At 53.6% G+C, this 19,937-nt stretch overlaps 1 protein-coding gene across 2 annotated transcripts in view; it reads left to right on the forward strand.

The window, feature by feature from the left end:
- Positions 1 to 19,144, forward strand: part of LOC311510509 (cAMP-dependent protein kinase catalytic subunit alpha-like) — a 36,739-nt gene extending 17,595 nt beyond the window's left edge. For both annotated transcript variants that reach the window (XM_084610214.1, XM_084610215.1), the window contains exons 2-10: positions 6,550 to 6,611; positions 9,518 to 9,646; positions 9,812 to 9,910; positions 15,134 to 15,216; positions 15,969 to 16,095; positions 16,338 to 16,433; positions 16,551 to 16,673; positions 17,877 to 18,041; positions 18,804 to 19,144. In XM_084610214.1, the coding sequence (XP_084466340.1) occupies positions 6,550 to 6,611; positions 9,518 to 9,646; positions 9,812 to 9,910; positions 15,134 to 15,216; positions 15,969 to 16,095; positions 16,338 to 16,433; positions 16,551 to 16,673; positions 17,877 to 18,041; positions 18,804 to 18,929 (1,010 nt within the window). In that variant the 3' untranslated portion in view covers positions 18,930 to 19,144. The remainder of the gene's footprint in view (positions 1 to 6,549; positions 6,612 to 9,517; positions 9,647 to 9,811; positions 9,911 to 15,133; positions 15,217 to 15,968; positions 16,096 to 16,337; positions 16,434 to 16,550; positions 16,674 to 17,876; positions 18,042 to 18,803) is intronic.
- The last annotated feature ends 793 nt before the right edge of the window (positions 19,145 to 19,937 follow it).

The raw sequence follows: 19,937 nt of genomic DNA on the forward strand, positions 1-19,937 counted from the left end.
GCAGCTCGGGGATGCTGAGTTGCAGGGGGTCACTGCGCCTCGCAAGCAGTGCTGCACTAGGGGGCGCTGTGCTCCAGGCTGGGAGCTCGGTAGGCGGCGCTCACGCCAGTGCTCCAGTGCGGCACCAGAGGGCGCTGTGCTGCAGGGAGCAGCGTGGGGGCTGCTCTCTCCCCTCCATCAGTGCTGAGCCCAGTGCCCCACCTTGGTGCCAGGGGGCGCTGTGCTGCAGGGTGGTGCTCTCCCCTCTCAATATGGACTCCGGTGCTGGGGGCTGATGCGAAGCCAATGGTGCTGTGACCCAGGCTATTCACAGGCTACGCCCAGGGTCGGCCCCAGCCCCAGCTCGCCTGTCTCCCTTCTGCCTCCTTAACCCCTGCTCCTGCCATTCCGGGGTCACCCGCTGGCATGTTCCACCCCAGAGGTGGCTGCAGCTCAGCATCCCTGCATACAGCTTGTCTGTCGCTAGCTTTGTGATGGGCTGGGAGGCCAGATGCTGTGTGAATACAAATGATGGCTGCTTTGCTGTGTGTCACCGGGAGGGGGCGCTAGCCAGGATCAGTGGAGCCGGTCTTGGGGCCAGGGGAGAGGGGGAAGGCTCTCGTATCTGGCTTCACTGTGTTTTGCAGGGCCCGTGTAACTGACTGATGAGCATGCCTGAGGGGTTCCCTGTCTGTGTCTGATGTGCTGAGGATCTGAATCTTACCGGCCTAGCCGGGGAGCCGGGGCTCTTTAGCTCAAGCTGGAGCAGCCCCTGCTTTTATCTCTCGAGGGCCCTGGTTCTGTCCCCCCTGCGCCAGGCAGCGCAGCAGCCAATAGCAGAGGTTTTGCACTTGAGCTGGTGGCTGGGCTGGGGGGTGCCACAGAATTAGGGTGTAGATGACATTGGGTCCTCGCAACAGCTGTGTAGGGACATTGAGAGAGTTCCCTCAAGCCGTAGCCTGAGAGCCAGGACTCCTGGGTTCCATTCCCAGCTCTGCGAGGGGAGTGCTGGCCCAGATTCTAAGGCTAGAGAAATTCACCCACCTGCATCTGTATTGGTCGTAGTGGTGAGAGGCTGGGAGGCAGGGCTCCTGCGTTCTGTCCCTGGCTCTGGGCGGCGAGTGTTGTCTAATGGTTAGAGTAGGGCTGAAGGAATCAGGACTCCTGGGTTCTGTTCCAGCTCAGGGAGAGCAGAGTCTAGTGGTCGGAGCAGGGGCAGTACAGGGTATCTGTACTGAGGGACAGTACAGGATTGTTCCGGTATTAAGCATTCAGAGGGAGAGAGCCTCCAGCCTTTCCCTTGCGGGCAATGGCCCTTCTGGCTATCCAATCTCTGGCTGGTGGCGGAGGAATTTCCCCTTACGCTATTCCAGTCTCCCCTTCCCCTGCCAGAGCCGTTGCTGCTGCTTCCCTTGTCTCAGAGCAGCAGAAAGCAGCTTCCCCTCCTTAGCCAGCCTGACACTGCCTCCCAGCGTGATCTGGGCTACAGCTGGGCAAGGGATTGATCAAAGAGGGTGGGGCTCTCTCCTGCTTTTAGCTTTGGCCCCTCCCCTCACGCTCATGGATCGGCTCCAGAGCTGTGTTTATTGAGTGTGGCATTAAATCTGGCCACTGGGAAATCGATCAGGGCTGTTGCTGCATCAGCTTTCCAGCCCTGGGGCAAAAGTTCTGTCCTTCATCTGTTCCGACAGCGGGCGTTGGGGGTGAGGCAGCGTGCTGGCATCGGGATCGGAAACTCCAGGAGCTCCGTGCAGGATCCGGCTATAGCCTGGCGCTCTCTGGATGCGGGGATCCGGGCGGCGTTTGCCAAGGAGGGAAAAGCAAACCCTATAACAGGAACCCAGGAGTCCGGGGCAAGACTGACCTTGGGGAAGACACTGCTGTATCCAGGGGCAATAGGCGCTAACAGGCACAGACCCCCTGCGCCAAGGGAGCTTGAAGGCACCTGTCACCAGAGGATCCGGGCAGCGCGATGGGGCCCTCCAGCCTGGCATATACCCATTCCCTCCGATGTAGCCGAGGGAGTGGTGGTGCCAGAGACACACCCTGGGCTGCACATGGAGGCCTTGAAGATGGGAACTGAAAACTTGACTTGGTTTGAAAGGCAGAGGCTCGAAGGTGAAGCATGAGGTTGGAAGCTGCTACCCACAAGCTGGCGTGCGCTAGGTTTCTGTAATCACGAATGTTGGGCCTAAAACTTGTCATGTCTCTTTAAGAGTAGTCTGCCCTCTGATTAGGAGGCTCAGGTCTCTTCCAGATAACTCTGATCTCTCCTAATTACAGATCCCTAGAGCCCTGGTGCTGGGCCCTGCTGGGCTTTGAATCAGGCTCTGATTTCCACTCCGCAGAGAATGGCTTTGTTAACCGGATCTGTGGTCCAAAGTGGTCCGACCTTCTCATGCATTTTCCTTTCTGTGTACCGGGGTTGGTGTCTGTCCCAGGTATTCAAATAATACCTCGTGGTGCTGCATCGGGTACAAGAGAACTGGATGCATTGTGATAAGCAAGAGTGCAGTTTAGCAGTCACAGTAAGGAATGGGAGTTGGGATTCCTGGCTCTGGGATGGAGAGTGGGATCTAGTGGTTAGAGTGGGGGGCCTGAGAATCAGAACTCCTGGGTTCTATTCCTGAGAGTCAGGACTCTTAGTGCTCTTCTCAATTCTTCTACTTCCTGTGCAACAATGGGCAAGGTCACATCTCCCTGCCTCAGTTTCCCTGCCCATAAAAAAGGAAATAGTACCTACCTCCTTGAAGGTCTAAGGAGGTTAAGTTTTTGCTAAGTTCCTTGAAAGGTGATACAAAAGATTAGCGGTATGAAAACGTCTCCATTAGCCGATATCCACTGGTGTTTTTCCTTGCACAGGTCAGTTTGTTAGTCTATTGTGTAATTAGACACAGTCAATTAGTTTCATATGCCAGATTCCTGCCATCTGACAAAACTGACAAGAATAGAAATGTGTTCATGGGTCTTTAAAGGGGCTCTCTCAGCTGAAAGGCCACTGAGCTGGAAAGGAACGTTATTAAAACAAGAGGATTCTAAAAATCCAGTTTGCCATTTACTATTTACGAGTTACCGTCAATGGCATGCAGGCTCCTGAAGCCTATAAGCCCTTTGGAAAATGTTATCCTGTTCCCACTATGGCTTTTGCTCATATACTAGGGAGCTGGGCATCTGTATAAAACCCTGAGATAGGTAAGTCTGTCTGCTTAGCAGAGGAGATCTCCCTGGTATCAATTTCACTCCTGCTGAAAGTAGATTTCACTCTAGGGCTCTCTGAGCTGCAAGAGGGGTGAGGGACCCTTCGTCTGTTTCAAGTGGGACTTAGTTTAAAAATAATTGGAATATTTCAGGATTTGTTTTTAGACAGCATTGGGGGATGGGGGTTAACCAAAACTTACATTTTTGGAGGCCAAATTTGAATTGGCTGCTCGTTAAACGGTTTGTAATTACAGTAGCCCCCAGAGATATTGATTGCAACCGAGGACTCCTTGTGCCTGGGTTCTGTACTTTCACCAGGGGGAGAGCTGTGTGTGCAGTGGAGGTGTTGGTTTTGGTAGGGTCTCTTTTTATATGCCTGTGCTGCGCTGTGTTTAGCACATAGCACTAGGAGGAAGAGGTGGGGAAGTCTGAGATGATCCTTAGATCCTGTGGCAGTCAGTTCCACCCTCTTGGATGGGCTCCCAAAGAAGCTCTGTCTCTCTCACAGATGAGCTACACCTGGGTGGTAGAAAGTGCCGTGGGACTGGAGGAGTGGGGCTGTCAGCCACAATCCCCATCCCAGATCTTTCCGCTCTAGGGGTCCCTGGCCCAGGCCCAGGGCCCTGAAGAGAGAGAACGAGACTCTAAGATGAGACAGGCCCAAAAAGGGAACAAATTATTGGTGTTGGGCCAAGTAAATTAGAGGCTGGTGGTGCAGAGAAGATTCCTCCATCACTGTCTGGGGCTGCCCCCAGTTTATGTAACTGATTAGCAGAGCCTCACAAGTCTTCCTAGACCTCCAGAAGAAGGCAGAATGGCTGATCTCCCCTCCCAAGGCATTGATCTGGTGTGGATGATGCCAGGGAAGAACAGTGGGGGGAGGGGTGTTGCAGGTCAGGGCAACTGCACCTGTATTTGCCCCTCATGGTCCAGCCAGGGAAGCCACTTAGGCTTCTGGCTCCCAGTCATCACCTCTCTTGGGCAGAGACCTGCATCTCTCTCCTTCCTGCCCTGGGGATTTCCAGGCTGCACAGCTCCCTGCCTACACTGTGAGTTCCCCAGCAAGCCAGACTGCGTCAGCCGGCCTGCTTTTCCCTCCTTCCTCAGAGGCTACAAACAGCCCAGTCTCCACGGGTATAAGGTACCACACAGCTGTTAGCAAGCACATTGATTCTTACGGTAAAAGCATTGCAGGGAAAACCTCTTAAAAACCAGCAAAGAACCAGCACGCCTGCTAATAAGCTTTCCAAAGATCACCCCGCTTCCAGCCAGGTAACTCACAGGCAGTGGGTTTCTCCTCGGGGAGCAGCTTCCAGCAGCTGAGGTTTTGCATAACAGAAGCGTTACGTTTGCATACCCCTCCCCTTAGAGATTTCCTGGGAAATGTACTTAACTTTAATAGTTTCAGATGGTCCCTCAAAGCCCATAACCCTTCCCTGGGTTTCCATCGGAGACGTCACATACAGTCCCACAATAATACATAACCGCCTGCCTTTGTAATACAATGAACTCCTAAGCTACTTAAACTTAGTTCTGTAAGGTACGGCCAGGAGAGTGCAGGAAATTGTCTTCTCTGTCCCGTGTCCATGCAAGGATCCCTCTTCCCCGCCCCCTTGGGGCTGGGATCGATGGTGGGAGACAGTGGCTGGTGAGCCAAGCCTGTTTCTATAATTAGTCCAGAGAGAGTAGGAGACAAAGTGAAAGTAGGTCAGACAGACTGAGCGTCTGGGGGAAGCAGATGTGAATTCAATCCCGCTCTGTAGGGCTCCACGGGAGATGGGCTGTGGGGACTAGAGGGTGAAGGGGGTGTGGGCGGGGGTAGTTAGCCAGCAAATAGCTGATCCCTAAAACCCTTTCAGGGCTGCCCTGCCCTGTCCTGTGGGATCGGGAATCCCCGTAATCTTGGTCTCCTTCCCTCCAGCAGTGAATCAGTCACATCTGTAGGATGTTGTTCTGCTTCGCTGGTGCATTTCAGGCCCTCGCCTGGCCCATTTCTCAGCCCTTTCTGTAGGGCAGGGATGACAGGATTAGAGCGCAGTGATGCTGGGTTTCCACAGAAGTGTTGCTATTTAATAATTAAAGTGGGGGGCTCCTGGGGTTCTGTCCCCAGCTCTGGGAAGGGAGTGGGTTGTAGTGGAGAGAGGGGACCGGCAGGGAATTGACTCCTGGGTTGTGCATCTGTGACCCCAAGAACTGCAGCACCCAGATCTTGATCTAGGCTTTTAGCTTGTCCCCTCCCTGGCGTCTCAGCACCAATGATCCCTGGGGGAGGCAGTTAACTTTATGCACCTCCGGTGTGGGGGAGACTTGCCTGTGATGGTGGGGGCAGGGGGGAGCTCTGGGCTCAAAGCCACCCCCTGCTGCTGCTCTGTGCTTGTCCTCGCTGCTGCAGCCATTCCAATCCCGTGGGCGTCTCTTGCACTGTTAAGAGCTGCGGGACTTGTCCCTGTTGGGAGCAGCAGGAGGCAGCGAAGATAAAAGGGGCTCTCAGTACCAAATATCCCTCCAGATGCTGCAGATTGCTCCAACCCCCATCCTGCTTCCTCCCTCCCATGGTTCTGGGATCTGGCAGCAAGGACAGGGAGCCCGGCTGGCGAAGGAAGGATCACCTGGCTGGATGCCAGAGAGCGGGACACTTGGTTGGTCCCAGGCTGCTGCTGTCGAGGCTGTGGCAGGTTGTTTTAACCCCATTGTGGGCAAAGCCCAACTGGGGTTTGCAACTTTCACGGCTGCCTTCTGCAGCTCTGTGTGTGTGCACGGAGCCCCCCCTTGAGGGCTGTTGGTGTCATTGATCTGTGAGGCCTGCATGGTTGAGAGAAGGCTACACACAGGCCTCTGCCCTTTGAGCTAAGGGGGAATCTCCTTCCCCTTCACCCCCCTTTGCTGGCAGCAGTAGTAGATCCCGTATCCTCCCATTAGGGCAACTTGATCCACGCATCTTAACGTCCTTTGACTGGAGGGTTGTACGAGTGTCTCCTTGTGGGGTGCAGGTTCTGTGTCGAGGGCGTGGACCAGGCACCCCAATGGCATGTTCAGTGGGGGGATAGAGGCACAAGTGCATCCCCTTGGTGCTGGGGGCTACATTAGCCCTCCCTGACGGGGCTGTTCGGTCTGTCCAGGGGCAGGCACGGGGGTGGGGATGTTGCGGGAGCGCACCCTCATGGACCTCTCTCCAGCCAATCCCCAGCTGAGCTGCCCTTTGTAGCCAACCAGGCACCGCCATCCTGCTGATACGCTTAAAATCCCCGGCCCTGTTGTGACTGTGTGCCTCTTCGCTGAGCCGGGGTGGGGCTGAATGGGGAGCTTTGTCCACCAGGCTGGGTGCCCCCCCTCCTGACTCCTCATGCTGCTCCCTCTCTCTTTCCCTTACAGTGAAGGAGTTCCTAGCCAAAGCCAAAGAAGACTTCCTCAAGAAATGGGAGAACCCCTCCCAGGTACTGTGCCCCCAACCCAGATCACCCCCCACCGCCGCCTAATCAAAGCCTTTGCAGCCCCAGGCTGATTACTCAGCAGTCACCCCCTGGATCTCTTTCCACCTTGCCACACAGCCTCCGCTGAGGGTCTGGGGTTATTTTTGCTCCTGGGGGGCGGGGCTGAGTGGACCATGTTGCTCTTCTGCCCCCCTTTCCCCCCCCAGTCTGCCCTCTGGTAACTGAAGGGCCAAGAACTCTGTAGGTTGAACTCCTCTCTGCTGTGGGAGGGGGACACTAACCATGTGGGACTACTCCTGATCCAAGCTGTCTCCCCCTCCCGCATCCTCCTTCCGAGGCTCCAGCGCAGTTGTCCAGCCCAGCCCCAGATTGGCTCCCAGGGGGGTTGTGCTAACAGGGACCCTGTTCAAAGGGCCTCCATTTCCTGCCTGCACTTGAGCGCAGTGCCCCAGTGCCCTGGGTCTGTCCCCTCTGGAAATCCCGCCTGGGGTGGTTGTGGGTAATTCCTGAGGCAGAGCTGCTGGTCCCTCTGCAGCACTGTCACTTTGCTAGTCCTCCCGCACACCCTGTGTCATTAACGCCATGGCACAGATGGGGAAACTGAGGCCCAGAGGGGAAAGGGACTTGGTCATGGGTATAGGAAGTTGGTGGCAGAACTAGGAAGAGAGCTTTTGACTCCTAGTCTCCTGCCCTCTGACCACTACACTTCACTCCCTCTCCTCACAGACCGAGGGCTAGAACCCAGGAGTCCTGACTCCCAGCCCCGCCCCCGCCAGCCCCACTGAATGGAGGTGGGCGGGTCGCCTGTCTGGAACTGGAATTTGGTTCTGCCCAAGGAGCAGGGAATCCCTTGTCAGTGTCTCCTTAAAAACACAGAGCCTTCCTTTGGCGCCCTCTGGTGGTGAAATGTGACATCTACTTCTTCATATTTCCATCTCACCATCAACTGCGGAGTACAGGATCCGGCCCCACGGGCAGCCACCCCACTCCCTCGCTTGCCTGCGGCCCCATTAGACTGGGGGAGGGGGATGCAGCATCTGCTCAGCCTTGTTTTCAGGTCTCTGAGCCGCTGCGGCGCCCTGGACTCTGAATGGACTCGAGTGCCCAGCGCAGCACAGAACTAGGCCCCTTTGCAGTGTCCTGGGCTGCGCAGCCCAGGCCAGGGAACACTGTGGGAGCAATGTGGGGCAGCCCCCACTTGGAATGGGCACAATGCACTGTGGGGTGCTGGAAAATAGCATTGGCCTTCTCAGCTGCCAGCCACTCCCCAGGGTTGTGCCATGTCAGTTGCCTATCCAGAGAAGGCCATCCCACCGTCAACCTCAGCCTGGACCAGTCCACACAAGAGATCCACTTCCTGGACACTATGGTGCTAATAAGCGACGGTCACATAAACACCACCCTATACCAGAAACCTACTGACCGCTATCCTTACCTACATGCCTCCAGCTTTCATCCAGACCACACCACACGATCCATTGTCTACAGCCAAGCTCTACGATACAACCGCATTTGCTCCAACCCCTCAGACAGAGACAAACACCTACAAGATCTCTATCAAGCGTTCTTACAACTACAATACCCACCTGCTGAAGTGAAGAAACAGATTGACAGAGCCAGAAGATTACCCAGAAGTCACCTACTACAGGACAGGTCCAACAAAGAAAATAACAGAATGCCACTAGCCATCACCTTCAGCCTCCAACTAAAACCTCTCCAACGCATCATCAAGGATCTACAGCCTATCCTGAAGGACAGCCCATCACTCTCACAGATCTTGGGAGCAGGCCAGTCCTTGCTTACAGACAGCCCCCCAACCTGAAGCAAATACTCACCAGCAACCACACAACAGAACCACTAACCCAGGAACCTATCCTTGCAACGAAGCCCGTTGCCTACTGTGCCCACATATCTATTCAGGGGACACCATCACAGGGCCTAATCACATCAGCCACACTATCAGAGGCTCGTTCACCTGCATATCTACCAATGTGATATATGCCATCATGTGCCAGCAATGCCCCCTGCCATGTACATTGGTCAAACTGGACAGTCTCTACGTAAAAGAATAAATGGACACAAATCAGATGTCAAGAATTGTAACATTCAAAAATCAGTCGGAGAACACTTCAATCTCTTTGGTCACTCGCTTACAGACCTAAAAGTGGCAATTCTTCAACAAAAAAACTTCAAAAACAGACTCCAGCGAGAGACTGCTGAATTGGAATTAATTTGCAAACTGGACACAATTAACTTAGGCTTCAATAAAGACTGGGAGTGGATGGGTCATTACACAAAGTAAAACTATTTCCCCATGTTTATCTCCCCCACACCCACCCACTGTTCCTCACACGTTCTTGTCAACTGCTGGAAATGGCCCACCTTGATTATCACTACAAAAGGTTCCCCCCTTCCCCTGCTCTCCTGCTGGAAATAGTTCACCTTACCTGGTCACTCTCGTTACAGTGTGTATGGTGACACCCATTGTTTCATGTTCTCTGTGTATATAAAATCTCCCCACTGTATTTTCCACTGCATTCATCCAATGAAGTGGGCTGTAGCCCACGAAAGCTTATGCTCAAATAAATTTGTTAGTCTCTAAGGTGCCACAAGTCCTCCTTTTCTGTCTTCATATCAATGTTCTCAAGAACAACCCCAGTGCGGGGCTAGCGGGTGCTGTGCTGCAGGGAGTGGCGGGCTCAGTAGGGAGCGCTCTCCCATCACAGTCAGTGCTGACCCTGGAGGGGCTGCCTTTCTGGTGAGCTATAAAAACCAAAGCTCTGAGCCCCTCATGGTCAGTAAAGACCCCGCCGGTCTTGCAGTGCAAATCCCACTGTCGCGAGCAGGTTCCTTCCTGATGCCCCCAGGACCAGTCTGGCCCCACATCACATTTGTTTTCCCCCTTCCAGAACACAGCCAGTTTGGATCAGTTTGATCGAATCAAGACCCTGGGCACAGGCTCATTTGGGAGGGTGATGCTGGTGAAACACAAAGAGACCGGGAATCACTATGCCATGAAGATCCTGGATAAACAGAAGGTAAGACACTGGGGGCTGCTGCAGAGATCTGGCCTGGGGCTGTGGAATCCCCAGTGCGGGGGAGGGATTTGGGGCTGACGCTGGAGAGGGGAGTGCGTGCGGGGCATAGGGGGTGCTGTGCCAGCAGAGGAAGATTTGATGTTGCTATTTCCTTTTCTCTCCCAGGTAGTGAAGTTGAAACAAATTGAGCACACCCTCAACGAGAAACGGATCCTGCAGGCCGTCAACTTTCCATTCCTCGTCAAGCTAGAGTATTCTTTCAAGGTAGGTGTCCTTCGCTTGCCAGCCCAGCCCTGGGCTCTGTCTGCCCCCGACTCCCACAATCCCCTTGATATGTTTCCTATTTAAAACCAAAGCTGTGCTGAAGGGGTCGAAGGGCACAGTCTGCATCTCTTGTATCCTGAGAACAAACCTTCCTGGTGTGACCTCTAGGATCAGGTTTGGAGCTAAGAAAAATCAGTTTGGATCATTCCCCTTTTTCACTCTCTTCTGTTCTGCTTTTGACTCCAGGTTTTGAACAGTGATGCTTCCCCCCGCAACCTGGTCAGTTTTGCTTTCGTTCCTAGTCAGTTTTAGTTCCGGCTCCCATGTGCTGGCCCTAGGGCATGAGGTCTGGCTTGCAGGGGAGTCTCAGAGGAAGTCCTAACTTAACTTCATGCAAAATTGGCTTTGTGGAGACTTTGAAACCATCACGTGGGATCGTTTCCTCCTGATGGAGTTTCTGTGAAAGCTAAAATTCAGGCCACAGCGATGGGGCTTGGAACCTCTTCCCTGAACCTGGATCTTGGGGCCTGTGAGCTACACTCTGTGTGTAGGAGGGAGAGCAAAAGTAGTTGTGCCTTAGAGCTGTGGCTGGTCTGATTAAAGAGGGGCTGGCTCTGAAGGGAGATCTGTCTCCTGTCTGTCAGCCTGAGGTTAGTGGGTTGTAGCAAGGAAGAGTTGTCAGCTCAGAGGAGGCTGCAGGATAAATTGCAGCCCCTGCGGGAGCCTGGAGGCTAGGGTGAAGGGCGTGTTAGCAGCAGGCAGTGCTGGCAGAGTCGTTTTCTTGGGGCCCCTCATCATTCTAGGGTTAAATAGCTTTGATCTTGGCCCTTGTCTGTGGAAGCTGCTACAATGGAAATGTCACTCCTGCTCAGTTCTGTGTAGCTCTCGGGTGACACAGTGGCACTGGGGCCAGCGGCTGCTGTCACACAGGCTGGCTCGCTGAGCCAATCGATTCTCCTATGACAGCGTAAAATAAATACCTGAATCCGCGGGTGTAAATATGGGAGAACTTTGTTGAAATCAATGTGACTGCTCTGGATTTACCCCTCTGAGCTAGGAGTCTGTCCTGGTACGTGCTGACTGGGCCCTATCAAGGTACCACTAGGGTGTTGGGGCCTGTTTAGTTGGTAGAGGGTCAGGAAGGCCCATGTCATGCAGACCAGAACTGCCTGAGCAGGGAGACCAAGGATGGGCTACGCTGCCAAGGCTGAGCTCCCTTCGTCCCCTTAGAGACAGCAGGGTTCAGGCATTGTTCTCCGTACACTCTTGGGCACCCACCTTTACCCTGGTCCTGGGGCTCAAGGGGTAACCCTCTTAATTTAAGCACCCACCCTCACCCTTCCATGGGCCCAGGGCGTCTCCTCACACTCTGCGGGTTTGCAGGGTCTTTTCCCAGTGAAAGAGCCTCACACAGAAATATCCTTAACCTCTGTTTATTAACAGTTACTGTCACGGACTCACAGGTCGTGCCCACTCTTGGCCCTGTGCAGGCCTTGGGGGGAACCCCTTCAGTGCAACAGCCCTTCTCCAGCTCTTCTTGGGGGTCCAGTCTCTCTCGAGGTTAAGCCCCTCCTTCTCCTGGAAACACACCTCTCTGAGCCTTAGCACACCTGTCTCTCACCGGGGGCCCCCTCAGGGAGTCCACTGGCTCTGGACCCCCGGGGCCTCCACTCCCAGAGGGAATAATGCAACCCTGTTCTCTAGACTGGAGCACCTCTCAGCCGGCGTAAAACAGGAGGGTTTATTGAGCGTCTGAACACAGCATAGGAAACTCTCAGGGCCCTCAGGCCTGCCCTCCCCCAGCACAGCACATCCAAGTCTCCCCTGCATCCAGGTGAGCTCTGCCTGCTCTCTCTCTCCAGTCCCAAGGCCCCCTGCTTCCCAGCTGGGCATCTGATATCACTTCCTCCAAGCCCCGCCTCTGTCCATTGTCTTCTCTCCTGGTAAGCAGGGTTCCCTGGGCCTCCTCTCCTCTCAGCCCTCCTTTGGCCCCCTCTGGCTGGAACTGCCTGGTCAGGTGACCCGGGTCCTCTCTTCACAGCCCATTGTCTTCCCTCTGGCCAGAACCAGCTGTGACTCCTTAGCTGGGCCTCCTGGTCACCAGGTCACCAGTCGCTGGGGTATCCATTCTCCAGGCCATTGGCCGGGGTCCCAAGTTCCATCCGTGGTCCTCTGTAACAACAAACAACAAAGCCTGGGAATCAAGCAGGGAGAACTGGAAGTCCTGGCACAGTCAAGGAATTATGATGTGATTGGAATAACAGAGACTTGGTGGGATAACTCACATGACTGGAGTACTGTCATGGATGGATATAAACTGTTCAGGAAAGACAGGCAGGGCAGAAAAGGTGGGGGAGTTGCATTGTATGTAAGGGAGCAGTATGACTGCTCAGAGCTCAAGTATGAAACTGCAGAAAAACCTGAGAGTCTCTGGATTAAGCTTAGAAGTGTGAGCAACAAGGGTGATGTCCTGCTGGGAGCCTGCTATAGACCACCGGACCAGGTGGATGAGGTGGAGGAGGCTTTCTTCTGGCAACTCACGGAAGTTAATGGATTACAGGCCCTGGTTCTCATGAGAGACTTCAATCACCCTGATATCTGCTGGGAGACCAATACAGCAGTGCACAGACAAGCCAGGAAGTTTTTGGAAACTGTAGGGGACAATTTCCTGGTGCAAGTGCTGGAGGAACCAACTAGGGGCAGAGCTCTTCTTGACTTGCTGCTCACAAATCGGGAAGAATTAGTAGGGGAACAAAAGTGGATGAAAACCTGGGAGGCAGTGACCATGAGATGGTCGAGTTCAGGATCCTGACACAGGGAAGAAAGGAGAGCAGCAGAATATGGACCCTGGACTTCAGAAAAGCAGACTTTGACTCCCTCAGGGAACTGATGGGCAGGATCCCCTGGGAGAAAAACATGAGCGGGAAAGGAGTCCAGGAGAGCTGGCTGTATTTTAAAGAATCCTTATTGAGGTTACAGGGACAAACCATCCCAATGTGTAGAAAGAATAGTAAATATGGCATGCGACCAGCTTGGCTTAACAGTGAAATCCTTGCTGATCTTAAACACAAAAAAGAAGCTTACAAGAAGTGGAAGGTTTCAGAGATTGGTTAGTCTCTAAGGTGCCACAAGTACTCCTTTTCTTTTTAAGGAGTGGAAGATTATACATATGACCGGTGAAGAGTAAAAAAATATTGCTCGGGCACGCAGGAGTGAAATCAGGAAGCCCAAATCACACCTGGAGTTGCAGCTAGCAAGAGATGTTAAGAGTAACAAGAAGAGTTTCTTCAGGTATGTTAGCAACAAGAAGAAAGTCAAGGAAAGTGTGGGCCCCTTACTGAATGAGGGAGGCAACCTAGTGACAGGATGTGGAAAAAGCTAATGTACTCAATGCTTTTTTTGCCTCTGTCTTCACGAACAAGGTCAGCTCCCAGACTACTGCACTGGGCAGCACAGCATGGGGAGGAGGTGACCAGCCCTCTGTGGAGAAAGAAGTGCTTCGGGACTATTTAAAAAAGCTGGATGAGCACAAGTCCATGGGGCCGGATGCGCTGCATCTGAGAGTGCTAAAGGAGTTGGCGGATGTGATTGCAGAGCCATTGGCCATTATCTTTGAAAACTCATGGCGATTAGGGGAAGTCCCGGACGACTGGAAAAAGGCTAATGTAGTGCCCATCTTTAAAAAAGGGAAGAAGGAGGATCCTGGGAACTACAGGCCAGTCAGCCTCACCTCAGTCCCTGGAAAAATCATGGAGCAGGTTCTCAATCAATTCTGAAGCACTTAGAGGAGGGGAGCTGGGGGTCCATGGGTGTCAGGATCAGGTCATCCTGGGACTCCAGCTTCTGCACGGTGTGTTTGGCACGGTGTTAAGGTCTGGTAGCGCTGATGTTGGGCTGTGTCCTGGAGCTGGTTCCCAAGAACTTCCTTTTGGTCCCCAGTTTATAGAGTGAAACTTGAGTCCTGCTTAGCTCTACCTTAACCCATCATTTTACTGAAGTATTACAAAATACTTCTCTGACCAATCCGAACATAGTGTGAAACAATTCTTTACCCAGGCATACCTTGCCACCTTTTTTGATGTACACCTGGCAAAATTAGTTATGGAACAGAAACAATCAAAGAACCAGACCGATAAACAATAGAGAAGCGGGGACCAGAAAGGGAAAACAATCAAGAGGTAGAGATTTCACACCCACACTGCAGCTAAGTGATTCCTTTGAGCATCCTAAGATCTGTTTCTTTGCCTGGTGATGCTGGGCACTCTTCGGACAGGAGCCTTCTTAACAGCCCAATATTACATTGTTTTGATATAATTTAGATGGAATGTGAGGATGTGACTTTCTGCTTCTTGGCTCCTGCTCTCCTAATGTGGCTGCAGAAAAAGGTCTCCGACCATCCAGCATGGGGCGCTGTGCCCATGCCCGGCTGGACCCTCTTTCCAGGGCTAGATGGAAACTGACACTGGGCTGGAGGGAAGGGGCAGTGGTCTCCGCGTGCGCGGGTGCTTAGTGCTCATTTTCTCATCACTGAGCCGGGTCGGGTCTCACTAGCGGAATGGCTTTGTTGGGCTCAGCGGAGTTACTTCGGAGGCTGCTCTTTGACTTTGCAGCCGTGAGAGAGGATGGAGCCAGCCTGGTCAATTTCACACTCTGCTTTTGACAAGTTTCACTTCCTGCTTCTGTTCTTTTGGGGTGTCCGACCTGGCGGCACGTTGGGTTTCCCCTTTGATCATAGATGTCGCAGCTGGGAAATCCATCTTGTCCCCGCCCATCCCTGCCCCTAAACCGGAGGAGGGGAGGGGTTGAATTTTCTAGGGCTCTAGTACGAAATACTCCAAGCAAATAAAGCTTGCGCCCCCTCATTAGTGAGTCTGTTCCCCAGCCGCGTCTGTGCAGCAACTCCCACTGCAGGTGTGTGCCTGGGACCTTCGGCACCACGGCGCAGCCCCTCTAGCCCTTGAGCCAAAGGAGTAACAGCAGCAGCTGGTGGCTGTAGTAGGCTGTCATCTCCCAGACAGCAGGTTCACTGCATTGTGTGCTATGGGGAAGCCAGGCCAGTGCATCAGGCTCCCTTGAGGCATGTGGGGTTAGTGCCCTGAAAAGGACGGGGCTAATAAAGGAGCAGGGGTGTGGTGAGCAGCTTCATCCCGGTGTCACAGGCACTGACGGGGGGCCGGAGTGGCTCCATCCCTTGCACTCAGTTTTTGCTGCATTTCCTTCTAGGATAACTCCAATCTGTACATGGTGATGGAATATATCCTGGGCGGGGAGATGTTCTCCCACCTACGGCGGATCGGGAGGTTCAGGTGAGCGTTGCCACGGGAGCCGATGTTGGGGACAGTGTTGCTAATGGTTAGAGCTGGGTGGCGGTTAGACTCCTGGGTTGTATCCCTGGCTCAGGGAGGACAGTGGGATCTAGCACTTAGAGCAGAGGGACTGGGAGTCGGGACTCCTGCGTCCTATTCCTGCCTCTGCCATTCACTCCTTGTGGGAAGGGGGGAGAATTACTCTGTGCCTCAGTTTCCACAGCTGTAAATTTGGGATTGAGTTCAGTAGAGAACTGGACCTTTTATCCACTAGCAGCATCTGCAGCGACGCTGGCTTTGATCCTCCTACTGCAGGGTGTGACCTGATCCCCAGCTGGGCTGGTCAGGAAGGGATTCCCCATGGGGAGAGCGGCTGAGGTCTTCTGCCAGCATTAGCCACAGTCAGTGGCAGAGATGCCAGGACTAGATGGAGTCATGCTGGAAGGAGCTGGGGGTCCATGGGTGTCTGTATTGAGGCTAGGGGCGAGACGCTGGTCTGGGTGGGGCTTGCCCTGGGTTGCCAGGCTGGATGGAGTCAGGGGTCTAGCAATGGTGGGTGGGATGTGTGTACTAGGGCTAGTGGTCTGGCTTGGGCAGATGGGGCCACCGGGCCGATAAGGGTTGGGGCATCTTGCCTGAGGATCTATAAGGAAGGTGAAGGTGTGGGCGGCAGGAGGCCGAGGGTGCTGGGCTGGCTGAGAGGGGGCAGATCTGGCCCGGGATGCCCACGTTCTCCTCCCACCTCATTGCAGTGAACCTCACGCCCGGTTCTACGCTGCTCAGATCGTCCTGACCTTCGAGTATCTGCACTCGCTGGATCTCATCTACCGAGACCTGAAGCCAGAGAATCTCCTGATAGACCAGCAGGGCTACATCGAGGTGACGCTGCCGCCCCCTCCCACTCCTTCCCGTCCCCATCCCAATGCTGGCTCCTGGCTCCCTGCAGTGATCTCCTGCCTGTCTAAGTCTCTCTCTGTTGCCATCCCCTTCCCAAAGCCAAAACACCCCCAGAAATATAACACGGCCAGAATACATCACAATCATCTGCTTCCCCCTTCCCCTCCTGCTGTCACAGCTTCCGGGCTGATCCAGCTTCTCCCCTTTCTCTGTTTTGGCTCCAGGTGGCCGATTTTGGTTTTGCCAAGCGGGTGAAAGGCCGAACCTGGACTCTGTGTGGGACCCCAGAATACCTGGCCCCCGAGATCATCCTCAGCAAGGTGAGCTGGGGAGGGCCTGTCTGCTGCCTGATCTCTAGCTAATCCCTGGCCACAAGGTGGTTTCCCCCCACACCTCAAATATTCAGTGCGTGACACTGGCCTGCTTTCCCCGGGCAGGGTTATCACAAGGCTGTGGACTGGTGGGCCCTGGGTGTCCTCATCTATGAGATGGCAGCTGGTTACCCCCCATTCTTCGCGGACCAGCCCATTCAGATCTACGAGAAGATCGTCTCTGGCAAGGTATTTGGGCTCGGGGAGGGGACACTTGTGTGATATTTTGAGGGAGGGTTCACCAGCAAAAGTGGGGTGCCAAGTCTCAGCAATGGACCAGAGAGATGCTCACACACTGCACCCCACACATGCTAATTCCCTTCCATGCTACCCCAATCCCCAAGACATGGGCATCCTCCCTGTCATGTATCCCATTCCCCTGCACCCCGACACATAGACCCTCCCTTGCCACATACCCCTGTTCTCCAACACATGGACATCCTCCCCATTGTGTCCCCCACACATATCCCTACTTCCCCAACACATGGACTGCATCCCCCACCCCATCACCATTGGGCTCCCTGTAACTCTCATGGGGACTCCTGGAACCGGTGCCTTTGGTTTTCTTATACACTGTTGTGAATTGCAAAACTCTCCTCAACCCTGTTGTGTTGCAAGACTAAACATTCCTTAAAGACTTCCGTCATCTCCAGGCACTGGTAGAGCACTCATCACCATAGTAACCAAGAGCCCATAATATTCCTCTGCCCACCCCAGCGCCTTCTCGCCAAGGATCTCCAAGCACTCATGGTGGACACGGTCAGCTTTAAACCTAGTGGGGTTTTAAAAAAACAAAGTTGTGTGGCCTAGTGGAACTCAACAGGCCTGGGTTCTGTTCCCGGTTCTCCTACCAGCCTGCTGAGTGACCTTGGGCAAGTCACGTCTCCCCGTGCCTCAGTTTCCCCTTATGTAAAATGAGGATAGTGATGTGGCAGCCCTGCTTTGAGATCTGTGGAGGAAAAATGATCAATAAGAGCTGGGGGGCTGCTGCTAATGAACCATTTCAGCTCCTGTGTCAGTCCTCAGTAGCCTGAGGACTAGCTTCTTGTCCACTCATTGTCCTGGAGTGTTTTTAAAGGGCTTGTTATTTATTATTAGGTGTATTACAATAGTGCCTACAAGCCCCAGTCATGGGTCAGGACCTCCCTGTGCTATGGGTCTCTACATTACTAGGTGTATTACGGTAGTGCCTAGGTGCCCAGGTGTAGCCCAGGACCCCCCTGTGATATGGGGCTGTACATTATTAGGTGTATTATGGTCATATCTCAGCCCCCAGGCATAGCCAAGGACCCTCTTGTGCTAGGGGCTGTACATTACTAGGTGTATCTATGAATCTAGCCACGAGGGCAGGGCAGATAAAAGCCAGACCTCTGTCTCTCCTCCCCACCCCAGGTCCGGTTCCCTTCTCACTTCAGCTCAGACCTGAAGGACCTGCTCCGGAACCTGCTGCAGGTGGACCTCACCAAACGCTTTGGCAACCTCAAGAACGGGGTCAACGACATCAAGAACCACAGGTGGTTTGCTACCACCGACTGGATCGCCATCTACCAGAGGAAGGTAAGAGGGCGGCGGCAGGCAGAGGAGGGCCTGGGTAACTCCCACCTTGTGCAGCCTCCGTCAGCAGGAATTGAACCTGGGATCATCAGTGCCCAGGCCTCTAGGAGCGCATTGGTTCCTGGGACTCTGTAGCAGGGTGTTGTGGCTGGGTGCAACCACTAGGGGGAGATATGCTCACCCAGCATTGGTTTAAAGTCGGGAGCCCTCAGTCACCTGTTTGTAACATGGTGGCAAAAGCAAGGTCCTGTCCCCACCCCCTGAGGACAACAGCCTACTACTGCTGCTGCCAGCTAATGGCATTATTTCTCCATGTCTGGTGGGAGAGGGCTGGGCTGAAGGTCCTGATTAAAACCCTCCTGATGATGCAAGTGGGGGCTCTTACGGGGATCCAAGGGGCTCATGACCCCCTGCCCTTCCCTGATTGCAAAGTGAGAGGAGGGGGTTCTGGCTAGATAAAAGGAAGCTTGAGGAGGCGCTGATCCTGCATCCCTCACCTTGTTGCATAGGGGCCCGATCCTGTTTCCCTTAAGAGTGCTGGGGGCCCTGATCCTGGGCTCCTAAGTGGGGTCATGGGCTCCCCCTTCCATGATTGCAAAATGTGAGGGTTTCTGGCTGGATTGGGGACGGGGGGGTTGATCCTTGCCTGCCTTGTTGCAAAGTTGGGGCCTGATCGTGCCCCCCAGCAGACCCAGGAATGTGGGGGGGTGTACAAATGTTGATCCCTCACCTCGTCCCTAACCTCCCCCGCCCCTCCCTTTGCAGGTGGAAGCTCCCTTTATACCAAAGTGCAAAGGCCCTGGCGACACGAGTAACTTTGACGACTACAAGGAAGAGGAGATCCGGGTCTCCACCACTGAGAAGTGCGCCAAGGAGTTTGCTGAGTTCTAGGGCCAGCAGGGCGCCCTTCCCCCCGCCAGCCCCCAGGAGGGCATGCACGGAGCAGGTGGGGGCGGGGTTGGATTTGACCCCACCCCGCCCCGGGAAACACGTCTGTGTCCTCCGACAAAACTTGTGTCACTGCCCCCACTTCCTCTTTAACAGTGTGCTTCATTGTAAACATATTTGAAACAATTACCAATAAAGTTTTGGGTTACTATGTCTCATTCTGGCCTGAGAAACCTTTCATTAAAGCCAAACTGTCCATGAAAAGTTGTTGTCTATAAATCTGCATTTTCTAGCAATAAAACTACCGCCCAGCTCTGCCTCTGGCTGCCACTGCCTGTACGAAGGAACCCGGCTGCAATTATTTAACGTAACCTTCATATTGTTACTCGTAGCAACCTTTGTGCTTTGGGCACAAGGCTGACACTCTTTGTGTGTGAGGATTTTTTTCTTTTTCTTAAAGCACCAGTCACCAAATCATGCGAGTTTGATTAAAAAGCAATCAGGGCTTGTCTGCATGGGGAAATTTGACTGGAGTCGCTATGTTCCACTGTAGCTCTTTCTGTTAATTTCCTCAGGTGGAAAAACCTTCCCTGTCTCGCCCCCTTCACTGCAGAGAAATCTTGAACCAGGTGACCTTTTAAACGTCCCCACAGCAGGAAGTGAATAAAAACACCCTGCCAAGTATTTATAAAATCTCACGATTTTGAAGCCAATCTCAAGATTTGGTTTGAGGCCCTTCGTTATTTTTCACCGGTCAGGGTTCGCATCGCTGCAGCGACAGGAGCCAGGCAAATAGCCTTCCGAGTTTGCCTAGTTTACGCTTTGCAGCATTTTCTCGGGTCTCTGTTGCTGTCTGGCTATGGGCAGATCCCCCTGTTTGTTAGGCGTGGGTCTTAAATGAGTGGGGGGCCTAAAAAGGGAAACATGGGTGTGAAAATTGGCAGAGGATTTTGGGGTGGGGGCTGGCATTGGGCCTAAGCTACTTTTAGTTCCTTTTTAAAAAATCACTGA

Source organism: Lepidochelys olivacea (assembly GCF_965140295.1).
Source record: "Lepidochelys olivacea isolate rLepOli2 genome assembly, chromosome: 20".
Classification (NCBI taxonomy): Eukaryota; Metazoa; Chordata; order Testudines; family Cheloniidae; genus Lepidochelys; species Lepidochelys olivacea.